This window comes from Schistocerca serialis, chromosome 1 (genome assembly GCF_023864345.2).
Source record: "Schistocerca serialis cubense isolate TAMUIC-IGC-003099 chromosome 1, iqSchSeri2.2, whole genome shotgun sequence".
Taxonomy (NCBI): Eukaryota; Metazoa; Arthropoda; class Insecta; order Orthoptera; family Acrididae; genus Schistocerca; species Schistocerca serialis.
The window spans coordinates 797163623-797191333 of record NC_064638.1 but is presented as its reverse complement, the minus strand read 5'-3'; the positions used below and the strand labels follow the sequence as shown (position 1 = coordinate 797191333).

The 27711-nt window shown below is 40.4% G+C and overlaps 1 protein-coding gene across 11 annotated transcripts in view; it reads left to right on the top strand.

Moving 5' to 3' along the window:
• LOC126483787 (putative thiamine transporter SLC35F3) overlaps positions 1-27711 on the top strand; it is a 647658-nt gene that overhangs the window by 512428 nt on the left and 107519 nt on the right. For 6 of the 11 annotated variants that reach the window (XM_050107014.1, XM_050106971.1, XM_050107003.1 and 3 more), the window contains one exon: positions 4210-4259. The exons of 4 other annotated variants lie outside the window; for them this stretch is intronic. In XM_050107014.1, coding sequence (XP_049962971.1) covers positions 4210-4259 — 50 coding nt within the window. Of the gene's footprint in view, positions 1-4051; positions 4110-4209; positions 4260-27711 lie in introns of all 11 variants that reach the window. One more of the 11 variants, XR_007587781.1, reaches the window with a different exon arrangement.

Below are 27711 nucleotides of genomic sequence, written 5' to 3'. Positions count from 1 at the left end.
ACACACACACACACACACACACACACACACACACACACACACTTGGGTACTCTCATCGCCTGGCAAAAAATGTCCAACCTGCAGTTGAACCTTAGCACCAGAGATAACAGTGGCTGTGACTGCTCATATACCAACATTAACCGTTGTATGAAATACAAATTTTGTCAAATGTGCATTGCATAAAAAAATGCCAGACTATTTTATTTACATTCATTCCCAAATGTTATCTGACAACATATTTCAGAATAAAAAGTTTAGCTTAGTGTAACATACCATTTAATAGGAGCATGAAGTTATTTTTTATGGTCTCCTACGTCACTAATGTATTTCTTACTAGAACTAAGTGATGCAAACTACTCAACGAAAGTTTCACACCACCCTCATGACTATCATGTATAAGTTTGGTTTGTGGGGCTTGAAGGGACCAGACTACAAAGGCCATCTGTCCCCATGTATAGTTGTTGTTGTTGTTGTGGTCCCCCCAACCCCATTTCTTTCCAGAAACCTCTTTTTCAACACTCTTTTGACCACAGTCAATCACTGTGAGAAGATATCTATGGAATGGAGGTAAAAGTAAATATTCATTTTCAGTACAGTTCATCAGAATGCGCTGCCTCTTTAGTCATGAAAGTGATAATCCAGCTTGTATTACAATATTCAGCCTATCAAATGGTCTTGGAGGGTTACTCCAAATGTTGGGTGTGTATCATCACTTTACAACAAGAAGGGTTGTCAACAAAGGGAAGCTGGCTGCGAAATAGGCATACTTCACAGTGATATAATTTGTAGATTCAGCTGTGAGGCACAGAACATTCAAGACCTGATTTGTAGTTGACATCCTTGGTCAACAACACCAGCAGATGTCTTCTACCTACAAATTTTGGCTTGCAGATATCCCAAGGAGAATTAAACTGAACTGCACATTGAAATCAAACAATAGTCAACAACACCAGCAGATGTCTTCTACCTACAAATTTTAGCTTGCAGATATCCCAAAGAGAATTAAACAGAACTGCACATTGAAATCAAACAATAGTAAATCCATACTGTTGTCAGAATTCCACATTTCTTTTTTATGCAGAAATTGATCAAATGAAATGGACTACAGTATTAGCTGAAATGAACCAGACTGAGCATGCATGGGACCAGCTGACACTTGCAGTGTGCCACAACAGGAACTGTCCTCACACATTAGATGATCTCAGGAGCATTACTGTCAAAGAGTGAGATAAGCTTGAGCAGAAAGATCTTGAAAGTCTTGTGGAATGCACAGAGGATCAAAGTACATTTCATTATATGGGATGGAGCAACATGGTGTTGAATAGTAATGACCAGCAAATTTTGCTTTCATCAATGTTCAGTGGTGTGCACTTTCTAACAGTCTTCTTTTATTATGGTTTTATGTTGTGTTTATTTGACAGTGAAGTTATTTTTTATGTTCCATAATGACTACTCTTTTACATCTTCCTCCCCTTGGATCTGAATCTACATATTTTTCTAGATATATACATATAGCAAAACATTTTTTGAACAGATTGCATGAGGGACATTTCATAAATAATGCATACTAACTTTTTCTTTTACTTACATGGTATTTTTTAAAATATAGTCTCCCTGCTTCTCTATGACTGAACCACAGCAACTTCGAAGCTCAAGTATTCCATTCAGGTCACCACTTATGTTCATCTGTCAAACAACTCTGGTAACAGTGGTAGATGCCTCTTCCAGGGAAAGATAATGATATTCACCCATAGGACTTTTCAACTTCAGGAACAAGTCAGAGTCTGGTGGACTCATTTCCAGGCTGTAGGGATTATGTAGCAACACTTCATGCAGTTTTAGGCTTCAGCATTACCAATATGTCGGCTAGTATTGTCATGGAGAATGAGTGGCCCAACGTCAAGCAATTGAGGTTGGGTTTTATGAATTTTTCTGTGCAGGTTTTCCATGAAGTTATTATAATGCACTGTTTTAACAGTTGTTTCACATGGTGTTCTATCTCTCATGGCAACTACTTGGTGATTATAAGCAAAAATCGCCATTTCTTGAGCGTGGAGTGAATTCACAGTAGTGACAGTTCAACACAAGAATACTTGACCTTCACAAACGAATCACTGTCTGAGCAAGGTTGCAATGTCCAAACATTTCTGCTTCTCTTCAGCAATCAGACAGTGTGATACCCATATCTCACAGAAATTGATCTCTTCTTCAAATCACTCTCCTTCCACACGGGTTGCACTGTGATATTCTTAAATAGCATCTGCCACAAGTTTCACACATCATTCATCTGTTGATATTTTTGGCCTTCCAGATCTCGGATTATCATCTATACTCATATGACCACCACAAAAACAATTAACACAAAGTGAAACTGCCCTGTGGTCCACTGTAAACTCATCACAAACTTCACTTAACATACTGTGGATTTCTGTCAGTTTTTTGACACATGAAATTTCAATCATGATGTATGACCTGTGGTCTTCAACAGTCGCAGTACTCGAGACCTCTGCCCCACTTCTACCTCTCACCAACTTTATGTTATGGCACACAGCGAAAAACAAAAGCTCTTGCTTCTTCCTTAAGCTCCCAACTAAATCTGACAATATTTTCATTGTTTTTGTATCAAACAATCAAAAGTAATTCCAACTTGTGTGTTATTTATGAAATGTCCCTCATACATTAGAAATTAAGTCACATAATGTGAGTTCTGTGTGATATCAAACTTCTGCATAAATTAAGCACAGTAGTATAATCATTATAACCAAACATTGTATACTCTTTTCCTTCTGTTTATATTTGGCTGCAGTAGCACAGAAATTACTTTGTGCATTGCTGGATGTACATACATACCTGTGTACCTAATTATTTTATTAATATTTAACTAAAAATATATTCAAAAAATTAAATTTGTTTCAAATTCTGGCTCAATGGAAGTGTCCGATTCCATCCGTCTGCTTCAACCCATGATGTAATGGTGTTGTGGTGTGTGATGTCATTATGGTGCGGAGTTTATGAGTTGGTTGTGTCTGTAGATGTTGTCTTGTGTTGTGTGTGTGTGTGTGTGTGTGTTTGTGTGTGTGTGTGTGTGTGTGTGTGTGTGTGTGTGTGTTTTCTCGAGTTGTAATGTGTTGTGCATTTACTGTGTATTGAATGTTTTTTTTATTTATGTAGGTTTGTTTGACTTTTGAATTTTTGAGGTGTTGTGGTTTTGTTTTTGTTTTTAGTAGTTGTACATGGTGGTTTTTTCATATCAATAGTTATGGTTGACCTGTATAGGTCAAGGGAAATGACCAATTCCAATTTTTGTAGTTTTATATGTAGGTATTGGTGTTTAGGTATCGTCAGCTGTGGTCCAGGGAAATGTCTCATTCCAATTTTCTTAGTTTTTGCTCTAGGCGCTGGTGTTTTGGTATCGTCAGCTGCGGTTGAGCTATATACATCAAGAGAAGTGTCCGATTCCTGTAGAGATATTTATACTGTTATATTTAGGTTATCCCCTCCCTAAAACACCCATTTTCCCATGACTACCCTGTTAGTTTGATTGTATTTTTGGAGGGAGATGTTATTGTCTTCTTTATATGTATTTTCATGTTTGTTGCTGTGTGTATATAGTGACATCAAAGGCGCCATATTGGAGATGCTCAGAATAGCCATTTCCGCCATATTGATGACATCATGGGTCAAAGTAGAGGGATGGAATTGTACACTTCCGTAATCTCAAAATTTTTAAGGACCACTTCATTTTGGATCTTATGATGCATATTAAATTTAAATAATGGGTAAAAGATGTATCTAATCAAATCTTCTGCTAAATCCATTATTTTCTGGGTAAAATTTGCACACAGTAGAGTAACCTTTAATTCAGTGGTTGGTGTGAACACTCAGAGCTTTACTGTGCTTTGCCCTATTTGAGGACATATGCCCTTGCCTTTGTCTTAATCTTCAGTTAACCTAGTGAGCCAGTTCTAAGGGGATCTGCAGTGTGCAATGCAATATAAATTATAGACTATCTTGCAAGATAGCATTTGTCACATATATAAATCATTTTCAGAGGTAGAAGGAGCAATAGGTGATATAACGCTACTCAAGATTGAAACCTTGGCATTTAGGTTTGTAATATAACTCTTCACCACTATTTTGTTTTATTATTTATTTATTTTTAGTTTGCACTATTTTGTTTTTATTATTTACTTATTTTTATCTTTTCAGGGCATGTCTTCTGAAAAATAAGTCCCTTCTTGGAACTGATGTTATAAGACGTAAGAAATTAAAAATCATCTTCTTTCCATGATTTTTCCCTAGTGAATAAGTGTGTTGTTACATTCCACCCTGAATTTTCCATTGTTTGAATAAGTAACTTGTTGTATCAAAATGAATTTAGAACTTTCCTGGCCAGCCTTTTTAGACCTCATGTGAAAAAGAGAAATAAATCTTTGCGAATCAGATAGACTCCATATCCCCTAAGAAGGTAGGAAAGGACCCATACCCGGTAAGGATGGTGAAGCGCTTTTGCAAATAACACACCAAAAGAATCTCTTTAAGTGTACAACACTTTTCATACATTAAAGTGCACAAAACTTTTAAAAATGTTGTTGTAGCTTGGTAAGAAACTATAACACACTGTGTAAAACACAACATCTCATTGGCAAAAGATGCTTTTTAAATGTACAACACTTTCCATGTATTAAAGGGCACAAAACTTTTAAAAATGTTGTTTATATTGTCTTGGTAAGGAACTATAATACACTGTGTAAAAACACAACATCTCATTGGCACTTTGTTCCAGAAGATTGCTAACATAATTCTTGGTGGCTTGGTGGAGAAATGTTATCATGACTGCTTGATTAAAGTTCAGAAATTTATCAATAAAATACAGGACTGTGCCATCTAGTGATTGGTTCAGTGCCATGAGAAAAGAACATATACTTGTGTTGAATTAAGTCTTACTGGTGCATTATGTCAGATTAAGTAACGTGAAGGTATTTCTGAAATAGATTGTAATAATTTTGTAGCATTTTTGTTATACGTTAAAAAATTGTCTTACAAAATAGTACCATAAATCTTGTAGGTTCATTACAGTTCTTGTTATAATGTATGAGGTGCATCACAGCCAGTTATATGTTCTGTGTTTGGTAGGTGGGAATAAGAACCACTCTGGGTAGATGGCATTCTTAAGGTTCATTTGGTATTTTCATGTCCATTGAACAACAGCAGTTTTTTGCATACACACAACCAAATCATCTTTCTGTCAATTTATGCAGTGCAGAGGATAACAGTTACCCTTAGGTGACAAGTTATACTAAATGACTGAGGGTTACATTCACACAGAATGAACTTTCTCTATTTGAGATCAGACTATTTACTATATCACATCATCCTGAAACACAAAGATAATATTTTTCCATATTTGTTTTCAGTTCCTATTGGGGAGTTTGATTTCCTATGGATGCACTGATTGATGTATTGTGGCTTTTCTGTACAGAGAAGCTAGTCGGTGGGAGTCACCCTGACCAGTATAATTAGTTTTGTTGAAGTACTGATTGGTAAATTCAGAGTTAATATCTTGAAGCTGATGGTTCACTGCAGACATGTTAGAATTTTGGTAGCATGAGAGGAAAAAATATAAAACTGCAGTAAATGAAGCAAGCAAAGGGTAATACAGATATCTAAACAGTGAGATTGACAGAACATGCAAAATGGTAAAACAGGAATGGCTGAAGGAGAAATGGAAGGCAGAAGAAGCATGCATGACAATGGGAAAGATAAATATCACTTGTAGAAAAATAAAAGGCCTTAGGAGAAATGAGAAGCACTAGTATGACACTTAAGAGGCAAGATGGTAGTCCAGTATTAAGGAACTATGGAAAGACTAAAAGGTGGAATATATACAAAGGGAACAAATTTGAAGATAGTATCATGGAAAGAGACAAGGAAATGGATGGAGAAGACAGAGGGTGCGAAATTGTGAAAAGAATTTAACAGAGCACTGAAACTTCTGAAAGACATTCAAAACAAGGCATCCAGTGTAGTCAACATTTCCATATACACTGTCCAGTCACACTAATGTGACCACCTGTCAAAGGCCTGAATAACCACCTTTTACAGTGGAGACTGATGCAAGACTTGCTGGAAGAGTTTAAGTGAGGTTCTAGAAGGTACCAACAGGGATGTGGAGCCATGCTGACTCCAGTGCTATGGCCATCTGCACTAGATTTCTCAGTTGAGGATCCATGGAACAAACAGGTCAATTGATTGGGTTTAAGTCCAGGGAGTTTGGAGGCCAGGTGGATGCAGTAAACTCATCCTGGTGCTCTTTGAACCATGCACACAGACTGTTAGCTGTGTGACACATTGTGTAATCTTGCTGGTAGATACCATCATGCCGAGCAAAAACAACCCGCATGTAGCGGTGGACGTGGCCCCCAAGAATAGATGCATACTTGTGTTGATTTATTGTGCCTTCCAGGATGATCAGATCACCCAGGGAATGCCATGAGAACGTTCCCTGCCAGGCTGGACCATTCTGATGATTGATGTAGGGTTTTTTCTTTCAGGCATTTCATGCTGATGGAGCATAGAGCGTGAGTCATCTAAAAAGACCACCTGTTGGAACTCAGTGGACGTCCAGTTGTGGTCTTAGTGTGCAAATTCCAGCCTTTTTCACCAATGAAGAGCAGTCAGCATGGGTGCATGAACCAAGTGCCTCCTGCAGACTCCCACATGCAAAAATATGCACTGAGGAGACACTGTTGTTAGACCTTTGGTTCATCTGAACAGTCAGGTCCTCGAGAGTTGCATAGCTATTTGTGTGTACACATGTCTGCAGCTGTCATTCACTTCTGTCATCTGTGGTCTGTGGTGCACCATAGTTTCCTCAGTGCCATTTTGTCATGCATGGTATACTTTAAACATAGAAGGATGTGAACAGTACAATCTTAGCTGCTTCAGAAATGCTGCCACCCTTGGCCCAAACGCTAATGATCATGCCCTTTAAGACGCCAGGAAAATCACACTGTTTCCATTTTATGACAACAACTGCTATGTTTCCCCCCATCTTTTAATTGTGATTTCATTCCCCTGCCCCATATGCGCAGGGGAGGGCTGTCAGCAACACAGTCCGCTACTCTTCAGCTGAGTGACATGACAACTAAGACAAGAATAAAATGTTACATATATAAGGCGATAAAAAAGGCGAACATAAAACAGAGTAAGGGGAGATAATGGAGGTAAAAATACACTGACATGGAGATGTTCATGGGGGGTCAATTAAAAAAGTCAACATGAAGTTAAAAAACACAGTTGGCAATTCTTAAAACACAAAGAAGACACTGAAGGCACACGCACAGGTTAAAAGTAGGCCACAGTATTAAAAATACTCACCACACTTAAAACCCACTTGGAGCACACATGATGAAGAATAAAACTGCCAGGTGGGATCTGCTGAGGGAGAGGCCGGAGAGAATGGAAAAGGAAGGGAGAGCAAGAGGCAGTATGGGAGGCGGAGGATGAAGAGAGTAGGGGCATCAGCAGCTACACTAAGAGGCAGGACGCTGGTGGGGCAGGAGATGAAGAGGGAAGACAAGGCAGGAGGGAGTGCAGAGACACTGAAGGGGAGCACAAGAGAGGGAGGGGGAGTAGGAGGGGAAAGCCGCTCAGGAGAAGGGAGAGGAGAGGGAGACCTGAGGAGGAGGCAGGAAGATGGGGTTAGAGTTGGTAGGAAGGGTAGATGTCAGGGCAAAGCTCATCATCTGGGAGGGGTAGATGGTGGAAGTAGCGTTGGGAAAGGAGGCGGAGGGTGTGGAGATGGAGAGAGGGTGGGACAGAATGGTAAAGGTGCGGCAACAGGCTGGGGATGGAGAGGAAGGGAGACACCAGGGGGTGAGGGGGACCAATGCGGCAGACAGTATATAGTGTGTAGATGTGGTTAAGGAAGAGGAGAAGGTGGGGGAAGAGGATGACTTCGTAGAGGATGCGCATGGGGGACGAAGGCAAATGTGGAGGGCGAGGATGAGCGCTTGGCATTCGAGGATTTTTAGGGATTTATAGAATCTGGGAGTGGCAGAAATCCAAGCTATGCTGGCATAGCAGAGGATGGGTTGGATCAAGGATTTGTAGGTGTGAAGGATGGTGGAAGGATGCAGACTCCATGTCCGGCCGGACAGGAGTTTCAGAAGGCAGAGTCTGTTGTGAGCTTTGTTTTGCATCGTAAGGAGATGGGGAGTCCAGGTGATGTGGTGGTCAAGGGTGAGGCCAAGGTATTTGAGGGTAGGAGTGAGGTGGATAGGACGGCCATAAATGGTGAGGTAGAAATCATGGAGACGGAAGGAGCAGGTGGTGCAGCCCATAATGATCACCTGGGTCTTAGAAGGGTTGATACGGAGGAACCACTAGCCACACCAAGTGGTGAATTGGTCAAGGAGGGTTTGGAGGGTAAGTTGGAACCGTTCAAGGGTAGGGTAAAGGGCTGGGAAGACGGTGTCATCAGCAAACTGGAGAAGATGAACAGGCGGGGAAGATTTGGGCATATCAGCAGTGAACAGGAGATAGAAGAGAGGGGAAAGGACAGAGCATTGGTTTCCCCCATCCCCTAGACACACTTTATGTACCCTCAACTTTTAGTGCTGCCACCTACCATCTGTGAGTGGTTACTGCATGTTGACAGTGACCATGAAATTAATGAGATCTTTGGAGAATTGACCCCCACAGGAAAATTCCACATTGTGCACAATGTATATGAGACAGGTAAAATACTTCCAGACTTAAATAATAATGTAATAATTCCAATTAAAAAGAAGGAAGGTTTTGACATGTGTCAAACTAAACTACAGAGTGTATACAATCTGGGAAAAACCCTGAAATTTTTTCATCCGGGAGAAAACCGGGAAAAACCCGGGAATTTTTCGGAATTCCGGGAATTTTTCATTGTTTTAGCTTTCAGTTAAATTTGTGTAATTTTGACTGGTAAGAATTGATTCTCTAACAAAGAATGTTACTGTATCCTGTTACTAGAGAATGATACTGCAGCAATAAAATACAAACGAGTCAGAAAATAATAAAACTTTAATGGCAAAGGAAATGCGCTATTTACAGCAACAAAATGCCGTGCATGCTAGGGTGACCAACTCTCCCATATTTCCTGGGATCTCCCGTATTTACAGACATTTTTTCATAATCTCCCGGCTCCCGTATTTTCAGGCTGAGTGGCTGTTTATCTCCCATTTTTAACTTTATTTTTCTTATCACATACCGGTATGTAAAAACATTTTTCAATCATTTAAATTTTGCACGCTCTGTCAGGATTCGTCCATAGACAGCAGAGACAACTGATTCTATATTGACCTTCAACCATAGATGTCGACATTATGTCTATCGAATATCTTTAGAATGATCGACCAACGCTTGGCGGTTAGATGTGACTTTGTTTCTGTGCCAGTGCTTACTGTGAATCATTGTTAACTTGTTCAAGATTTTATGATGGGCAGCAAAGACGAAGATAAAACGCCACCAAATAAGAAAACAAAGTATATGTGTACATATCTTACGAAATGGGAAGCTTTATATTCCTGGACTGGACTCTTGCGATATGTGAATACTAGATGGTTATCTCTCACTCCTGCTGTAGAAAGGCTTTTAAAAAATTGGGAGCCTATAAAAAACTATTTTAAAAGCATAGATGAATCAGACTGCCCTAAAGTTCTGAAAAAGTATATCTGCAATGAAAATACAGAAGTAGAAACAATTGTTCAAGCTTATATTGGCTTTTTTTGTGAATATTGGAAATGTTTACATTCAAAAAGCTAAGCATTTGGAGAATTCCGACCTTAGTATTATGGAATCTCATGAAGCTGTAAACTTACTAATTAGTAAAATTAGGCAGAGAAAGGAAGATAGGTTTTTTCTTAATGGTACTCATAAATTATTAGTCTCTGTTCTTGATTTAAATTTGACATCTAGTAATGAGAACAACTTCATTGAATTCTATGATTGTTTATATTCTTACTTAGGTAGTAAATTTGATAATAGTTTAAAGAGTTTAATCCCACTATGTCCAAAAAGGGAATTGACATCAATGACATGCAAGAAGTTGTAGAATATCTTAAGCTGCCGTGTATTAATGAAGATGAATTATATGAAGAGTTTTGTAGTTATAATGATGAAATTAAATGTGCTGTCTCTTTAGATGGTAACGTTAGCTAGAAATGGATATAGGTTTTTACAACTTTGAAATCAAATAATGTTAATTTTGAAAACTTGGGTAAGCTGGTTTGTTTTGTTATGAGTATACCAGGAAGTAGTGCTCACACTGAGAGAGTATGTTCTCTTATGAATAATAAGTGGACTGATGTAAGGAACAGAAGTAGAACAAACTTAATCAGATCTGAACTACAAGTTGCCATGAATTTTTCTTATTCATGTAGTGAATTCTTTGAATTTGCTAAAAATGATGTAAAACTACTGACTGAGGCAAATTCTGTTGCAAAATATGTATAAGTAATTGTGATGTGTAAATAAATAGTCTACTTTTACAAATACTGCTTTGATTTTTGGCGAAATTTTGCCATGCTATTAATCTTTCTTATTTTTTGTCAAGGATATAAGAAGCCCTTATTTTTGTTTAGAAAAGTTGGTCACCCTAGTGCACACATAAGCATCTGCAAACAGCAAAAATAAGTCAGAGGCGGTAGGGTGAAGACTATGTAATACTTCGCAACAATAAACTGCTTGCTATTAGCATGATGTCACAACTGTTCACATTAGGTTCATTTGACCAGTTGCCAGCAGGCACATGCACATGCACAGTTGACTCATGTATGAGCAGTACATTCTCCCATTTCCCTTTACCTGCTACTTGAAGTGTGGCTGTTAGCTGTCTCAGCAGTAGCAGCAAGCAGCCAGATGCAAAACAGTAAAATTTTTCTTGCGCGCCCTAGCTGCCAGATTCGTGAATGCGCAGAGTTGTCTGAGTTGTATTGGTGAGGTGGTTAGTCTCCACGTGACCCGTGTTTGCATTTAGTGATTTCACTGCTTCTCTTCATTTACAGTTCCCACGTCAAATGAAAACAAAATGGATTTCTGTGGCTGGGAGCTATCAAGTGAATTAAAATACATACACATAATTACAGAGGGCAAAAATATATTCTTAGTTTCAGTTTTCTGATTTTATTTTATTTACAAGTTATTAGATGTCAAGCATTAATCACCTTGCAGACCAATGAAGTTATTTTTGCAAGCTTGCTAAATAAATTTGGCTTTATTAATCTTTCCACTGAGGCAATCATTTTATTTGAAACAAAGTGTTTTATTCCACAGTATTGGCTAGTTCCAACTGTTCGTTGAATTTCAGTGCATGTTATCATCTTCTGCCATAAAGAACAAAAAATGAGATCATACACTACTGTACTCCAAGAAAATTTACATCCCAAAAATCACACCGAAAAGCTTAATATCAGATGGGACCTACTTCATTGTGAATCTGAAAAAGACCAATGTGCACTTTAAACCAAATTATGCATTTTAGTATGATTTACAAAATTCTGATTCTCTTGGGAGTGTCCTCTGATGTTCTGTTTCTTTTATGGTGTAATGTAAGCTCTCTTAGTGCTTTATACATATGAGCATGCGGTCTTCCTACACCCCTGCAGCTGCGCTCGCGCAATAATGCCTGTTTCCTGGTGCTCTCTGGCAACTGCTAAATTGAACCTATTTCTAACAGTCTCCGGATAGTATTGCCAATGGTGGTTCGAAAAGCATTACTTTCAAAGTAAATTTCTTTCTACACAAGATGAATTATGTTACGTGTGAGAAAGTGGGATGAATTTCTAAATCACAAAGCATTTCAAACACTTTGAGGACCAGCCACTTACAAGAATTTCGAACCCAGAAGACCAGAGATTTACATCATAATTTTAAATTTACTGGCACATTTGTGTGATGTATCTTAAAGTATAACACACATAAAAAAATATCAATATTACATGTGAAAGCTTAGCTTCTCTTGTAGCTTGTTATTCTCAGAGACCAATATTATATGTGAGAGCTTAGCTTTTCTTATAGCTATACTATGTACATAAATGAAAACCATTAACTTTTCCTCTTTGTGTGCTCACGCTACTAAGTGGTCTTGCTATTGGCTTACTACAGCACTTGTCCTATGCTCTGAATATCTGGTGTCATTGGCTGGCGAGATCACATGACATGAGATATGGCTGGTTTACAAAAGGACATCGCAATCTCAATTTCAATGCTCCAGAAAGTAACGCGCTGTGTTTGGTGCAATTCAAATTTATACTTTCGTAATACGAAAATATGCAGAGTATATGTTGCTGCAAATCAAAGGTCTTTCCAAAACTTCAATCCCCTATCTTTTCCCTTTTTTTTCCCAGGAAGTTCTACACCAGTTTTAAAAACATTAACCATTCAAAGGATTGATAAGTTTTACAGTTCTGAGGGAAAATCCATGGAAAACCTAGTGTCACTTAGCACGGAAAAAATGTATTTTCACCCAGAAAAAAGCATATTTTTTACACGGGATATCTGTGAATAAGCCAGGAATTTTTTTTTTTCTTGTCCCCATATACACTCTGAACTACCAGCAAACATGTTGTGGTTGCATAATACTGAAATGAATTATTTACAGATGAATCCAAAGAGAGATAGAAGCTAACTTATGAATTGGTTTGGCAAAATTTAGAAACATGTGAGGCAATACTTTCCCTATGACTTAGAATATAAATTGAACAAACTAAACGTATATTTATGGCATTTGTATAACTAGAAAATGCTTTTCAAATTGTTGACTGGAACATAATGTTCGAAATTCTGAAAGTTTCAGTGCTAAAGTACATGAACAGTAAACAGTTCAGATAAGAAGAGAGTACAAGCTTTTGAAATGTGGTGCTATGCAAGAATACTGAAGATTAGATAGGTAGACTGTATAACTGATGTGGGGGTACTGAATCAAATTGGAGAGAAAGGAAATTTATGATTAAAACTTGGCTAAAAGAAGGAATCGCCAGTTGAAGTCTTCCTGACACGTCAAGTAATTTTCTGCATGGTCACAGAGGCAGTAAGTGGGAGGGGTGGGGGGTGGGAGGGGGGGGGGGGGGGGTAAAAGTGTAGAGTGAGGCCAAAGTTTGACTACAGTGTGTACATTCAGATGGATGTAGATTCCAGTAGTTGTTTCAAGATGAAGAGGCTTGTGTAGAATAGACTAACATGGAGATCTGCCTCAAACCAGTCTTCATAGCAAAGTCTCCAACAGCATTAACAATAACATATAGGTTCTTAGAAAGAATAGCTATCTGGATATCACCCAAAACTATCATGTTGTGCTCAAAAAGAACTGCTTAACTAACTGGCAGTATGATGTTCCAGAAACAGTATGTCATATTACATAAATGTACCCCTAGGTTTGCACACAGGGTAGATTTTGTTCATCTAAAACTTCATTTATTAAATCTGTGCTGGCTTACTCTTCTGTTCATGGATCTACATAATAGTACTCCATCATATGCATTTGTGAAGCCCAGGAAACAACTGATTATTGTGTGTATATGGACCGAGCTAGGGTTGAGGTGTGTCTGTAGGATGTTTACATGGATGACAAAGCACCACCTACCACTGCACCCTCCTGCTATTCCTGTAGTTTCTTGGGGTTGGGCTTTATAAATAATTGTTTAAAGTGCTAGAACACATTTTTCAAAATTCGGATCTAAGTATATTTCTGGCCAACATTGTTGATGTCTGTCAACCTAGTGTCATTCATTCATTCGTGAGGGGGGACTTGTGGCTTTCCATTTCTTGCTGTGACAACTGCTAATGGCCTGCTACTGACAATGTAGTGACTGCTGAAATTGTGATTCTTGGTACAACAGTCTGATCTGCCTAATAGCAAAGTGAGTCAGAAAGAAGTTACTACAGGGCTGCACCTCTGGAAGCAGGGGATATCTTATGCTGGGGTCCAAGGTTACCCAACTACCCATATGTAGTCTGTGCTAGGACTGGCATTGTTTGGGGAAATCTAACAGTACCAATGAATTAGTGCTAATTTATCCACCTTGGAAAAACTCATTGCCACAGCCTGCTATGGTGCCTAGTCCTTGGGTATCTGAGGAGTACAAAACTTGAAAACAAAACAGAAAGAGGATCTAGTAAATGTAAATGTTGTGTAACTAGGGCCTCCCATCAGGTAGACTGTTTGCCGGGTGCAAGTCTTTCGACTTAACGCCACTTCGGCGACTTGCACATTGATGGGGATGAAATGATGACGGTTAGGACAACATAACACCCAGTCTCTGAGCGGAGAAAATCTTTGACCCAGTCAGGAATCGAAGCCGGGCCCTTAGGATTGACATTCTGTTGTGCTGACCACTCAGCTACTGGGGGCAGATAGCTGATCTAGTATCAGCAACAAAATGGTAAAACCCAAGCCATCTCACTGAGGACAGTTTCAACATACATAAGATGTATACAGCTGGAAAGACTGTTGTGGTGAACTTACTGACTAGCATGTTTCATCCTAATTTCAGCTGCTGGAGTTGATGCTGTCTGGTCAGTCAGCAGCAGCTTTCATCTTTGGGGCCAAACCACAGAATAAGCAGAGCTAAAAGAGAATCGCACCAATTACTGCATCATCCATAATGGGACAATAAAGATTGTCTAAAAGCAGACATCTTCTTTAAAGGAGAGATAAATACTTCATGTAGAGGTTCCTTGGTTAAATTTCAAGTTTCAATTCATCTAGACTGTAAATAGCTGCTGAACAATTTAAAAGAAAAATCCATTGCTTTCCTAAAATATGCTACAGAGACTAAAATCTTGTGAAGTCAATCATCAAGAGTACACTATGATATAAAAATCCTGCTGAAAACAACAGAGAACTGATCAATGAAAGATTTAATGTTATTAAAGAGAAACAAATGACAAAGCCCTCAAATCCCAAAAACACTTGTGATGGTCATATAAAGATGCCCACATTATTCTATCCCTAAATACAAAGAATACTGATATCCTGTTCCATCACATGTTTCCATATTGCATGGTCATGATAGAAAAGCTTCAGAGGTCTGAGGGTCTTGTTCATTGCTGTCAGTGCCAGCAACTCTTCCATGGTGCCCAGCACTGCTTTCATTTCAATTGACGCATCAAGTGTGCTGGAGACCACTTGACAAGCACCTACAAAATGTGTCAGTTCATTCCTGCAAAGAGCTTTCTATTCCACAAAATATAGCACCTATCTGCCTTGAATACTATAGGTGGCAAGCGCATGCCCCTGGCACCAACTATTATCTCAGAGACCTCTTGCCGTTGTCTTTGGAACTCTGCCTAATCCCCATCGCAGTGTTGCCATACTAGTCAAAAACAGGAGGTGCTATAGGTGCTTTTGCACTATGGGCCTGTCATCAAAGCAATCAGTTGAGGCTGCTGGTATACAAGTAAACTTAAGTCAATGGAAATGAAATGAACATTTGACGTCATTGGCCGGGAGGCTCCTTGCAGGGCAGGTCCAGTCACCTGGGTGCAGGGCTTATTACATTCGACGCCACAGTGGATGACCTGTGCGCCGGATGGGGATGAAATGATGAAGACAACACAACACCCTGTCCCTGAGGAGAGAAAATCTCCAACCCAGCTGGGAATTGAACCCGGGCCCGTAGGATGGCAATCCGTCACGCTGACCACTCAGCTATCGGGGTGGACACTTAAGTCAATGTAACCAAAAGATCATTCTTGACCTATTCCCTCATCATCTCTCTGTTTCCCATCACAACTATCTTATAACATGAACTCCAAGCACTGTGACACATTGTGAACTGTGTAATGGTAGCATTTGACCTTAACTTGAAACAAAGAGTATGAGGATGTCAATCACCAAATGCAACTAAAAGGCAGTCAAGGCTGTATTTCATGATCAAGTGCCTTTCTGACTACAGTTCCTCCATTGATGGCACAAATAACCATCATAATACTGTAAAATATTTAGAAATTGATACAAATCTTGGTTGGAGAAATAACATAGTTAAAGATACAAAGATCTCACACTCCTATTCTGCCTATACCTTCTGCTCAAAGGCCAGGGGGTAGCCACAACTTACTCTGGTGCCAATGGTTACTTTTGGTTGTTTTGTGTGAGCTGGAAATGTGATCTGTAGTGTCGGACACCAACCTTCCACACTTTCAGATTCTTCCAAACAAAGCTTTTCAAATGGCAGATACATCTCCAACACAGATGTTAGGGTGCTGATCCTTCTACCATCCTATTCAAATACAATTACGCAAGAAATAACAAACTTCACAATACAATCTTATCATTTATTTAGGCAGTTTATTTATTTATTTTATTTATTTATTATCTTTTTTGCATATAGTCGCCAACTTAATGCTTGTTGTAAGAGATCAGAACTGACCTCCATATGATACTTGGGGATTTACATTCAGTCACACACAACAGAAACCGTTACACAACAAAAGTAGTTACACAACATCCATTCTTCCAGTCTCCATTTCTAGGTCCCCTAGCACAATTTGAAGTCAGATAGGCTCAGTATTAAGGTTGTTGTGCTCTCTGTAAATGTATTTGACATAATTCATTACAGATTTGGATCAATTTTATGTTCATTATTGGCCCAAATATGTTGTAAAATTTGGTTTGCAAGCCAACTGGGCCTGGTAATTTGCTCTTCAATGCGGTTTTTACTATAAATTCTGTGTCTTCTCGAGTAAATCCTCATATAGTGTTGTACATCTGAGAGAGGTGCATTCATAGGCTGTGCTCAACCAATGTTGAAGTTCTCATGTATATTCTTGAAAAATATCATAACTGTGCCATTTAATGGTGTTTTGATTGGTATGGGTAGTCCCACAAACTCATATTTAATCATCTTAATTAGTTTTTGTGTTGCCAACACTGCCTCTCCAACATGGAATATTGAACATTTCTGATAAAAACTCTCAAGTAGGTTCATGAAATGAATCATAATTGTGCCATGTAATATTGCTCTGACTGATATGAGTAATCCCACTGGTTCTTATGTCATCATTTTAATTAGTTTCTGTGTTACCCACTTCACCTCTCCAATAAGATGGAATTTTGAAACTTTCTGGTAAAAATTTATTGCATTGTCACTTGCTCTCATTTTGTGTCCACCTCAATATGCTGTGATTTGCACACAAGCTTTTCTTTGTATTTTTGTATCTGCAAGAGGTTTTGGATTGATGTTCCATATCTTCAGACAGCTATTTCAGAAATAGAAAGTAGTATTTGTGTGTAGAATTTACATATCTAGTTGCCATGTATTAATCGTAAAATTAATTATTTCTGATTTTGCAAGTGATGTCCACCTTTTGGTATGATTGGAAATCTTCGGCATTATACCTGGCATATGTTTTAGAAGATGTGAAAGTCAAACTGAAGTTGGTCATGTTGCAAATGACTAATGTTAAAATGCCACATCCTCCTTTTATTATACATTAGCCATTTATCATGACTGATTAAAGTATGACATAGTGAATGTTCAGAAAAAAGATGTGTGATGCTTACTTGTTTTCATATTGTTAATTAAGGAATATTACATTTAAATAAGGTCTAACTAGCTAGCTGATTGATTTGTGGTATAAGAGTATTCTTTTCTTGTAAGTGACTCCCTCTTTAAGTATCTCTAAACTGCAAGGTTTAATTATTCAATTGAGTTATATACATTTATTAAAGTTTGACATTTGACCAGACTGTTTTGTTACACATATGAAATCTTGTAGCAGGGATGTTGGTGAAGTGGCCCATACTGGGTTCCAACACTGAGAAACTAAAGCCCAGGTAGACAGTGAAAAGCAAATTTATTGACATGAACATAAAACTTCCATTCTCCTTCTTCAGAGCATAATGATACAACACAAGAAGTAGTTCAAAATTAAATCTCTGTCTGTGAAGTGGGTAAGATACCTCAGCCCAGTAGACTGGCCATCACTCAAAACTGAATCGCATTACTAGAGTCAAAATAGTGGTTCATGAGGAACTGATTGTAAACACACAAACATTGTTGTTGTTGTGGTCTTCAGTCCTGAGAATGGTTTGATGCAGCTCTCCATGCTACTCTATCCTGTGCAAGCTTCTTCATCTCCCAGTACCTACTGCAACCTACAGCCTTCTGAATCTGCTTAGTATATGCATCTCTTTGTCTCCCCCTACGATTTTTACCCTCCACGCTGCCCTCCAATACTAAATTGGTGATCCCTTGATGCCTCAGAACATGTCCTACCAACCAATCCCTTCTTCTGGTCAAGTTGTGCCACAAACTCCTCTTCTCCCCAATCCTATTCAGTACCTCCTCATTAGTTATGTGATCTACCCATCTAATCTTCAGCATTCTTCTGTAGCACCACATTTCGAAAGCTTCTATTCTCTTCTTGTCCAAACTATTTATCGCCCATGTTTCACTTCCATACATGGCTACACTCCACACAAATACTTTCAGAAAAGACTTCCTGACACTTAAATCTATGCTCGATGTTAACAAATTTCTCTTCTTCAGAAACGCTTTCCTTGCCATTGCCAGTCTACATTTTATATCCTCTCTACTTCGACCATCATCAGTTATTTTGCTCCCCAAATAGCAAAACTCCTTTACTACTTTAAGTGTCTCATTTCCTAATCTAATTCCCTCAGCATCACCCGACTTAATTCGACTACATTCCATTATCCTCGTTTTGCTTTTGTTGATGTTCATCTTATATCCTCCCTTCAAGACACCATCCATTCCGTTCAACTGCTCTTCCAAGTCCTTTGCTGTCTCTGACAGAATTACAATGTCATCGGCGAACCTCAAAGTTGTTATTTCTTCTACATGGATTTTAATACCTACTCCGAATTTTTCTTTTCTTTCCTTTACTGCTTGCTCAATATACAGAATGAATAACATCGGGGAGGGGCTACAACCCTGTCTTACTCCCTTCCCAACCACTGCTTCCTTTTCATGTCCCTCGACTCTTATAACTGCCATCTGGTTTCTGTACAAATTGTAAATAGCCTTTCACTCCCTGTATTTTACCCCTGCCACCTTTAGAATATGAAAGAGAGTATTCCAGTCAACATTGTCAAAAGCTTTCTCTAAGTCTACAAATGCTAGAAATGTAGGTTTGCCTTTCCTTAATCCTTCTTCTAAGATAAGTCGTAAGGTCAGTATTGCCTCACGTGTTCCAGTATTTCTACGGAATCCAAACTGATCTTCCCCGAGGTTGGCTTCTACTAGTTTTTCCATTCGTCTGTAAAGAATTTGTGTTAGTATTTTGCAGCTGTGGCTTATTAAACTGATTGTTCGGTAATTCTCACATCTGTCAACACCTGCTTTCTTTGGGATTGGAATTATTATATTCTTCTTGAAGTCGGAGGGTATTTCGCCTGTTTCATACATCTTGCTGACCAGATGGTAGAGTTTTGTCAGGACTGGCTCTCCCAAGGCCGTCAGTAGTTCCCATGGAATGTTGTCTACTCCGGGGGCCTTATTTCGACTCAGGTCTTTCAGTGCTCTGTCAAACTCTTCACACAGTATCGTATCTCCCATTTCATCTTCATCTACATCCTCTTCCATTTCCATAATATTGTCCTCAAGTACATCGCCCTTGTATAGACCCTCTATATACTCCTTCCACCTTTCTGCTTTCCCTTCTTTGCTTAGAACTGGGTTTCCATCTGAGCTCTTGATGTTCATACAAGTGGTTCTCTTATCTCCAAAGGTCTCTTTAATTTTCCTGTAGGCAGTATCTATCTTACCCCTAGTGAGATAAGCCTCTACATCCTTACATTTGTCCTCTAGCCATCCCTGCTTAGCCATTTTGCACTTCCTGTCGATCTCATTTTTGAGACGTTTGTATTCCTTTTTGCCTGCTTCATTCACTGCATTTTTATATTTTCTCCTTTCATCAATTAAACTCAATATTTCTGCTGTTACCCAAGGATTTCTACTGGCCCTCATCTTTTTACCTACTTGATCCTCTGCTGCCTTCACTACTTCGTCCCTCAAAGCTACCCATTCTTCTTCTACTGTATTTCTTTCCCCCATTCCTGTCAATTGTTCCCTTATGCTCTCCCTGAAACTCTGTACAACCTCTGGTTCTTTCAGTTTATCCAGGTCCCATCTCCTTAAATTCCCACCTTTTTGCAGTTTCTTCAGTTTTAATCTACAGGTCATAACCAATAGATTGTGGTCAGAGTCCACATCTGCCCCTGGAAATGTCTTACAATTTAAAACCTGGTTCCTAAATCTCTGTCTTACCATTATATAATCTATCTGATACCTTTTAGTATCTCCAGGGTTCTTCCATGTATACAACCTTCTATCATGATTCTTAAACCAAGTGTTAGCTATGATTAAGTTGTGCTCCATGCAAAATTCTACCAGGCGGCTTCCTCTTTCATTTCTTACCCCCAATCCATATTCACCTACTACGTTTCCTTCTCTCCCTTTTCCTACACTTGAATTCCAGTCACCCATGACTATTAAATTTTCGTCTCCCTTCACTATCTGAATAATTTCTTTTATTTCATCATACATTTCTTCAATTTCTTCGTCATCTGCGGAGCTAGTTGGCATATAAACTTGTACTACTGTAGTAGGTGTGGGCTTCATATCTATCTTGGCCACAATAATGCGTTCACTAAGCTGTTTGTAGTAGCTTACCCGCGTTCCTATTTTCCTATTCATTATTAAACCTACTCCTGCATTACCCCTACAAACATTGTATCATGCCAAAATACCGAAGTTTTAGAGGTCCATACTGTAGGTCGAGTCTTGTCATAGTTCTAGGCTACTGCTGGTGGCTTCATGTAGCATTGGAGGCAAAGGTCCCAGGCATGTAGATAACAGGTTGCAAGAGGATTCCAGGAGAGCTTCTGATTGAGAAACCATGACAGCAGTCAGTATAAAGCTCAGGGAGCTCATCCATGGAGAACTGATTAGCCATAGCAACACACCAGCCCAAATACTGTTAAGGTGCCAGGTGTGAGCACGAATGTAAAATTAGAGAGATTAGAGTGCGCACGGAGGCTTTCAGACAGTCGTTCTTCCCGCGAACCACACGCGACTGGAACAGGAAAGGGAGGTAATGACTGTGGCACGTAAAGTGCCCTCCGCCACACACCGTTGGGTGGCTTGCAGAGTATAAATGTAGATGTAGATGCAGACTTAATTTTGAACATGTGATACTGCAGAAGCGGGTAGGTCTGCATTGACTGCGCCCTCCTGGAATGATGCCACAGCCACCCGTTGGTGAGGTGTGTGCTCAGAATTGCAGAGGTGGTGTTCACCTTTGTAGCCTCTGCGAATTTTGGCATAGGCCACCTGTGGTGCAACACAGTTAAGCTGGAAGGCTATGGCCCCAACATAGCATCCTTCCCTCCCTAAGAAATGAGATGACAACACAGCTCAGTGTTCCAGAAGGTTATGGTGCCACTGTCAGTGTGCTGGGAAAATGGAGAATGTGGGAGACTGCTGTCAACATCTGTGGGAGTAGGCGCCTGGCCTGCCAAATGCCTGGTGTCCCTGGATGATGTGGCCTACTGGTCTTGCAGCTGAGACAAGTGACAGTCATTGTTGATGCCCCTCAACACTGAGGGGAACAACTCTGGAACAGAAAATTGTGGGAATTCTTCTGTCTGGGCAGCTAACATCCTGCAAGGGCACATCTGGTTAATAAGTTTTCAGCAGTGGGGGCTATTATACAGTTGGAGTTCAATCACTGCTGTGTGACATGAGTTGGTACTAACTGTTGGCAACACCTGAGAAAAAACTACTGCACAAATTGCATCCTGAATGGCATGGCATTGATGGCATGTATGCTGGTGTGGGGGGTGGAGTGGAGGCGGGAGGGGGTGATAGAAAGTTGGGACTGATGTAGCCAATCACAAAATTCTTCAGCCAGGCTGAATACATTCAGTGGAAAAAAGTGGGATGCATCTGTGCACCTGTGAAACACACAGAAACCTGTTACTGGCATCTATCTTGATCAACCAAGAGTATCCCAGTTAGAGCACTGTGAATGCTAGACAAATGTGAGCCCATAGAATTGTGACATTAGGCAAAGTAAAACATTGACAGGCTGTTGCTGAATGTTACTTTGACATGGCATGCAACTGCGTGTTCTATATCTTTGTCAACAGCCCTCCAGAAGGCATTTTTGCAGGCCATCTATTTGGTGAGGACCATACCCCAATGACTTTCATGAAGTGATGTCAAGACATGGCACTGAAGTGCTTACATAATGAACAGTGGGGTGGCTATTATCTGCTTCAAGTAAGTGGATACTACTGTGAGCACCAATAAGCCTGAACGTTCATATGTTCAAGAGTCCTGCAATCCAATGGCCAACTCTACTGCACCAATTGCACAACTTCTCAGAGGATCAAATTCTCTGATGACTAGCAGGTGATGACTGCAGTGTCATGTGTCAACTGACCACTACTACCTCAGCTTCTGTGTCACGATGAAAGGAGACTTCAGGACCTGCATCAAACTCAGGTTCTTGTCACACTGGGAGGCATGATAGGATTTCTGCATTGGCTTGTTGTGCTGTAGGCTAGTAATGGATATCGTAGTGATACAATGGGAGGAACAGTACCCATCTGTGCATGGTCAGAATATTAGGACGGTCATTGAACAGTGATAACAGAGCCTTATGATTTGTTAACAGGTTAAATCACTACACACAGATATAATTGTGAACTTCCTTTAATGGAAAAAGAGAGCTAAGGCTTTCTTTTGTTTGGACTGTAATTTCAATGTGGCTGCATTAATACCATGGAAATAAATACAGTCAGGTTTTCAACTCCATCAACTTTGCGAGAAAGAATGGCTCCCAAGCTGTAGTCACAAGAATCTGCTGCCATTATCAGGAGCTTGGAAGTGTCATATGCCATGTGACATTTTGGGTGGAGTAGCGCCTGTTTGAGGTCTTGCAAACAAGTGGAGGACCATTACCACCTAACATTCTTGTGAAGGAGCTGATGTAGTAGTTCATCAATAGCTTCCACGTGAGGAATGAATTTTCTGTAATACTTCAGTTGACCCAAAACAGAATTGAGTTGTTTGGCATCTCTGAAGGTCATTAGGTTTTGTATGATCCTATATGATGTAGAGCAGGGAATATCACAGATGTGTTGAAAACATGTCTCACATTTTCCACTTGTGATGTGAAGAAACAGCATTTTTTTCCTTTTTGCACTGAAAATTAGCCCACAGGACTTCACTGAACAAGGATTCCAAATTAGCTGATAGATACTGTGCATTTTTTCCTGTGACAGCGACATCAAAATTATTTTCTGTCCCTGGAACATTTTGCATGATATGTACCAAATAGCATTGGAATATGGCAGCTGGTGCTTACAATGTCAAATGACTGGTAATTATACAAAGAAAACAAAGAAAGAAAGAATACCAAGTGATGCACTGATGATCAGGATGCTTTTGGAGGCTTTATCCAAGGGGAGTTTCAAGTATCCAATAGGTCAGTTTTTGCTAAAACTTTGCTTCTGGCTCACCATATCCTCCACTTCAGGGTTAGTGTAAGCTTCAATGAAGGACTGCGAATTGATAGCTGACTTAAAATCCCCACAAATCCTCAATGATCCATTCAGTTTTTCAGTTATCACAATAGGTGTGGCTCACTATCTGGTTTTAATGAGTGTCACAATTCCTCCATCCTGTAGGTGTTGCAGCTTGAGACAAAGCTTGTCATGCAGTGCAGAAAGGAACATTCCTGAGTGTCAATGTAGGCAGCAAAGAGATGTTTCCTTCCAAGTCAGTGACGTTGGCTGATTGATGTGAGGAAATGAAGACATATTTTGAACAAGTGTCCCACAGGTAGAAATTTTGCATGAATCATTAGTTGTGATACACTGAAACATGGACTTCAAAACCAAGGGTATGGAATAGATCCAAACCCAAAATGCTGATAGCCCCTATCACATCACCTATGAGGATTAAGGCTGACAGGAACACTGCTTGGTACTGATCCCGAGTGCTGAACTGAGCCTTGACCTCAGTGTGTCAGTGCTATAGCTTTTCAGTTGCTTAGAAAAAGGATGTAATGTAGCAGAGCTCAGGTGGCAATACGTCTCTCAATCAACAATAGTGGTTGGAGGTCCAATATCAATTTGAAAAACAATTGCGATGGGCCGTTCAAAAGCTCAGATGATGGGAAGGCATCTAGCTAAAGATGGGTCATTTAACTTTAAGAGGTCATTCCAGAGTTCTTCATCTGGAGAGTGGAACAGAATCAAATCCCTAACCAGTGATTCTGCATGAGAATGTCTGCACTGAGGATTAGGACACTGAAAATGGCAATCCCTAGAAAGGCCCTGTAAACAGGCTATCTGCTCCTTGTGTGATTGTCATTTTGTTTGTGGCAGCTAAAAGATTGTGACAGGTGGCTGTCATGTGCACGAGAGTTCAGCATCAAAATAGTCCAACAAACAGGACATACATAAGGCAAAGCATGAGGCTGAACCCCAAAGACTGAGCTAGTACAGGAGAAGGACATACATAAGGCAAAGCATGAGGCTGAACCCCAAAGACTGAGCTAGTACAGGAGATGATAGCTTTCTGCTCCAGCGTACACACACACACACACACACACACACACACACACACACACACACACACACACACACACACACACACACAAAAAAAAAAAAAAAAAAACTGTGCTGGTGCTGCTGCTGGATATCAGTTGAGATTCCATGGGCGATGAAGTGCTGTTCAAGGCAGGGGACATACTTGGTCCATGACTCTGCTTGTTTGTCATATGTCTGGAATGGTGGGACCACTGTTCGAAGGCTCTTTACCAGTGAGTTGATGCGGGACAACTGTGTAGAGATTTCTGATGGTGAGGTGGTGGTGGCAGCCGTCTTCTCTCATAAAATCAACACTGCCTAGACATTATTATCCCCCAACCTGCAGCTTTTCCTCATGTGTGTGTGTGTTTGTGTGTGTGTGTGTGTGTGTGTGTGAGAGAGAGAGAGAGAGAGAGAGAGAGAGAGAGAGAGAGAGAGAGAGACAACCTAGCTGTAACAACACAAGCAGGGAACAATGCATGATGGATCTGTCATTGTGATGTAGACTGAATTACCTTTGATTGTTCTTCTTCCAGTATGATCACCCTTTAGTTTTTTTCTCATGGTCTGGCTACTCCATATCATGGCCAGGCACAAACTCATTCCTCTTGACTTCATATCCATGCAAGGAGATGCAGTAAGAAAGTGTCTCACTACTTTGAACTACTGAATGATAAACACATCTTCAACAACAGTCTTCTGTATTGTTCTAACTGTTTACATCAATTGTGAAGACAGATCCAGACATCAGGAACTCATAGACTTGAACATATTGATCAGTATGTCCAACCACATTGAACATGACATAAGATTTAGAATCTTCATTTCTCTTGAGTGTTTACATGCTAGTATGTGCATTTTCTCTGAGGTGTTCATCACACTTTCAAGGGGCATCACCAAGGCATAAACACCCGAATCCAGCAAGTGCTACTGCTGTCACCACACTGCACCTCTCCACTGCTATGTTACATCACTGCATATGCATCATCAGGACAGGTCACAGATCAGGGTGCACGCAGTGGATTGTTCCCATTATGCAAGGTGTATGACTTTGTGTCTGTTGTTTGCCAATAGGTGGCAACAACAGTAAGTAACTATCAAAAGAAACAGATTGCAGACATCAGGCAGTTAGCTTGGACTTTGGTCAACATAACCTCATTCAAACATTAGTCAATTTGTGTCTGCATCATAAAGTTGTTCTTGATTGAAAATGTCAGTTTATGAGCCTAATTCTCATCATTTGCAGGACATGTTACTGTTTTGTTTCAATATGAAGAAAACAGCATCTGAATCTCATTGGATGCTCTCAAGTACATATGGTAAGGACGCTATTAGTGAAAGAATGTGTCGTGAGTGGTTTCAATGCTTCAAGAACAGTGATATTAACGTCTTATACCGGCATAGTGGTGGAAGAGAGAATGTTTTCAAAAACACAGAGTTAGAGACATTGCTGAGTGAAGACTTGCATCAGACTCAAGAAGAATCAGCATGATTAGTGGGAGTGACACAGTAAGCCATTTCAAAATGTCTCAAGGTTATGGGCATGATTCAGAAAAAAGGAAATTGGGTCCATATGAGATGAAACCAAGAGACGTTGAACGGCGTTTGTGTGTTTGTGAACAGTTGCTTCAGAGGCAAAAATGGAAGGGATTTCTGCATCGCATTGTGATCAGGGGTGAAAAATGGGTTCATTAGTATAACCCTAAATACAAAAAATCATGGGAATATCCCGGCCATGCTTCCTCTTCGATGGCCAAACCGAATATTCACCGCTCTGCATTTGGTGGGACCAGCTCAGCGTCATGTACTATGAGGTGTTAAAACCAAGTGAAACAATCACAGGTCTTCATTATCAAATGCAATTAATGCATTTGACCCCAGCATTAAAAGACAAATGGCTGCAATAGAGCGAGAGGCATGATAAAGTGATTTTGCAGCATGACAACACTCAACCCCACATTGCAAAAGAGGTCAAAATGTACTTGAAAATGTTAAAATGGGAAGTCCTAACCCACTCACTGTATTCTCCAGGCATTCCTCCCTCTGACTACAACCTTTTTAGATCAATGGTGCATGGCCTGGCTGACCAACACTTCTGATCTCATGAAGAAGTCACAAATTGGATCAATTCGTGGTTCGCTTCAAAAGATGAACAATTTTTTTGACAAGGGATTCGTACACTGCCCAAAAGATGGGAGAAAGTAGTGGCCAGCAATGGAAAATACTTTGAGTGATACATGTGTATCCAATTTGTTTCATTAAAGCCTCAAATGTAGGGGAAAAAATGGCAGAAGCAAAGTTGTACACCTTGTATACGAAATTTATAAGACATATGGCCATCTTTCAACAGTGCGAGTGTCCCCAGTGGAACACATGTTATTCTCACAAGTAACCTGTGTTACACTACAGATTCCCCCACTGTGATGAAATACACTCCTGGAAATGGAAAAAAGAACACATTGACACCGGTGTGTCAGACCCACCATACTTGCTCCGGACACTGCGAGAGGGCTGTACAAGCAATGATCACACGCACGGCACAGCGGACAGACCAGGAACTGCGGTGTTGGCCGTCGAATGGCGCTAGCTGCGCAGCATTTGTGCACCGCCGCCGTCAGTGTCAGCCAGTTTGCCATGGCATACGGAGCTCCATCGCAGTCTTTAAAACTGGTAGCATGCCGCGACAGCGTGGACGTGAACCGTATGTGCAGTTGACGGACTTTGAGCGAGGGCATATAGTGGGCATGCGGGAGGCCGGGTGGACGTACCGCCGAATTGCTCAATACGTGGGGCGTGAGGTCTCCACAGTACATCGATGTTGTCGCCAGTGGTCGGCGGAAGGTGCACGTGCCCGTCGACCTGGGACCGGACCGCAGCGACACACGGATGCACGCCAAGACCGTAGGATCCTACGCAGTGCCGTAGGGGACCGCACCGCCACTTCCCAGCAAATTAGGGACACTGTTGCTCCTGGGGTATCGGCGAGGACCATTCGCAACCGTCTCCATGAAGCTGGGCTACGGTCCCGCACACCGTTAGGCCGTCTTCCGCTCACGCCCCAACATCGTGCAGCCCGCCTCCAGTGGTGTCGCGACAGGCGTGAATGGAGG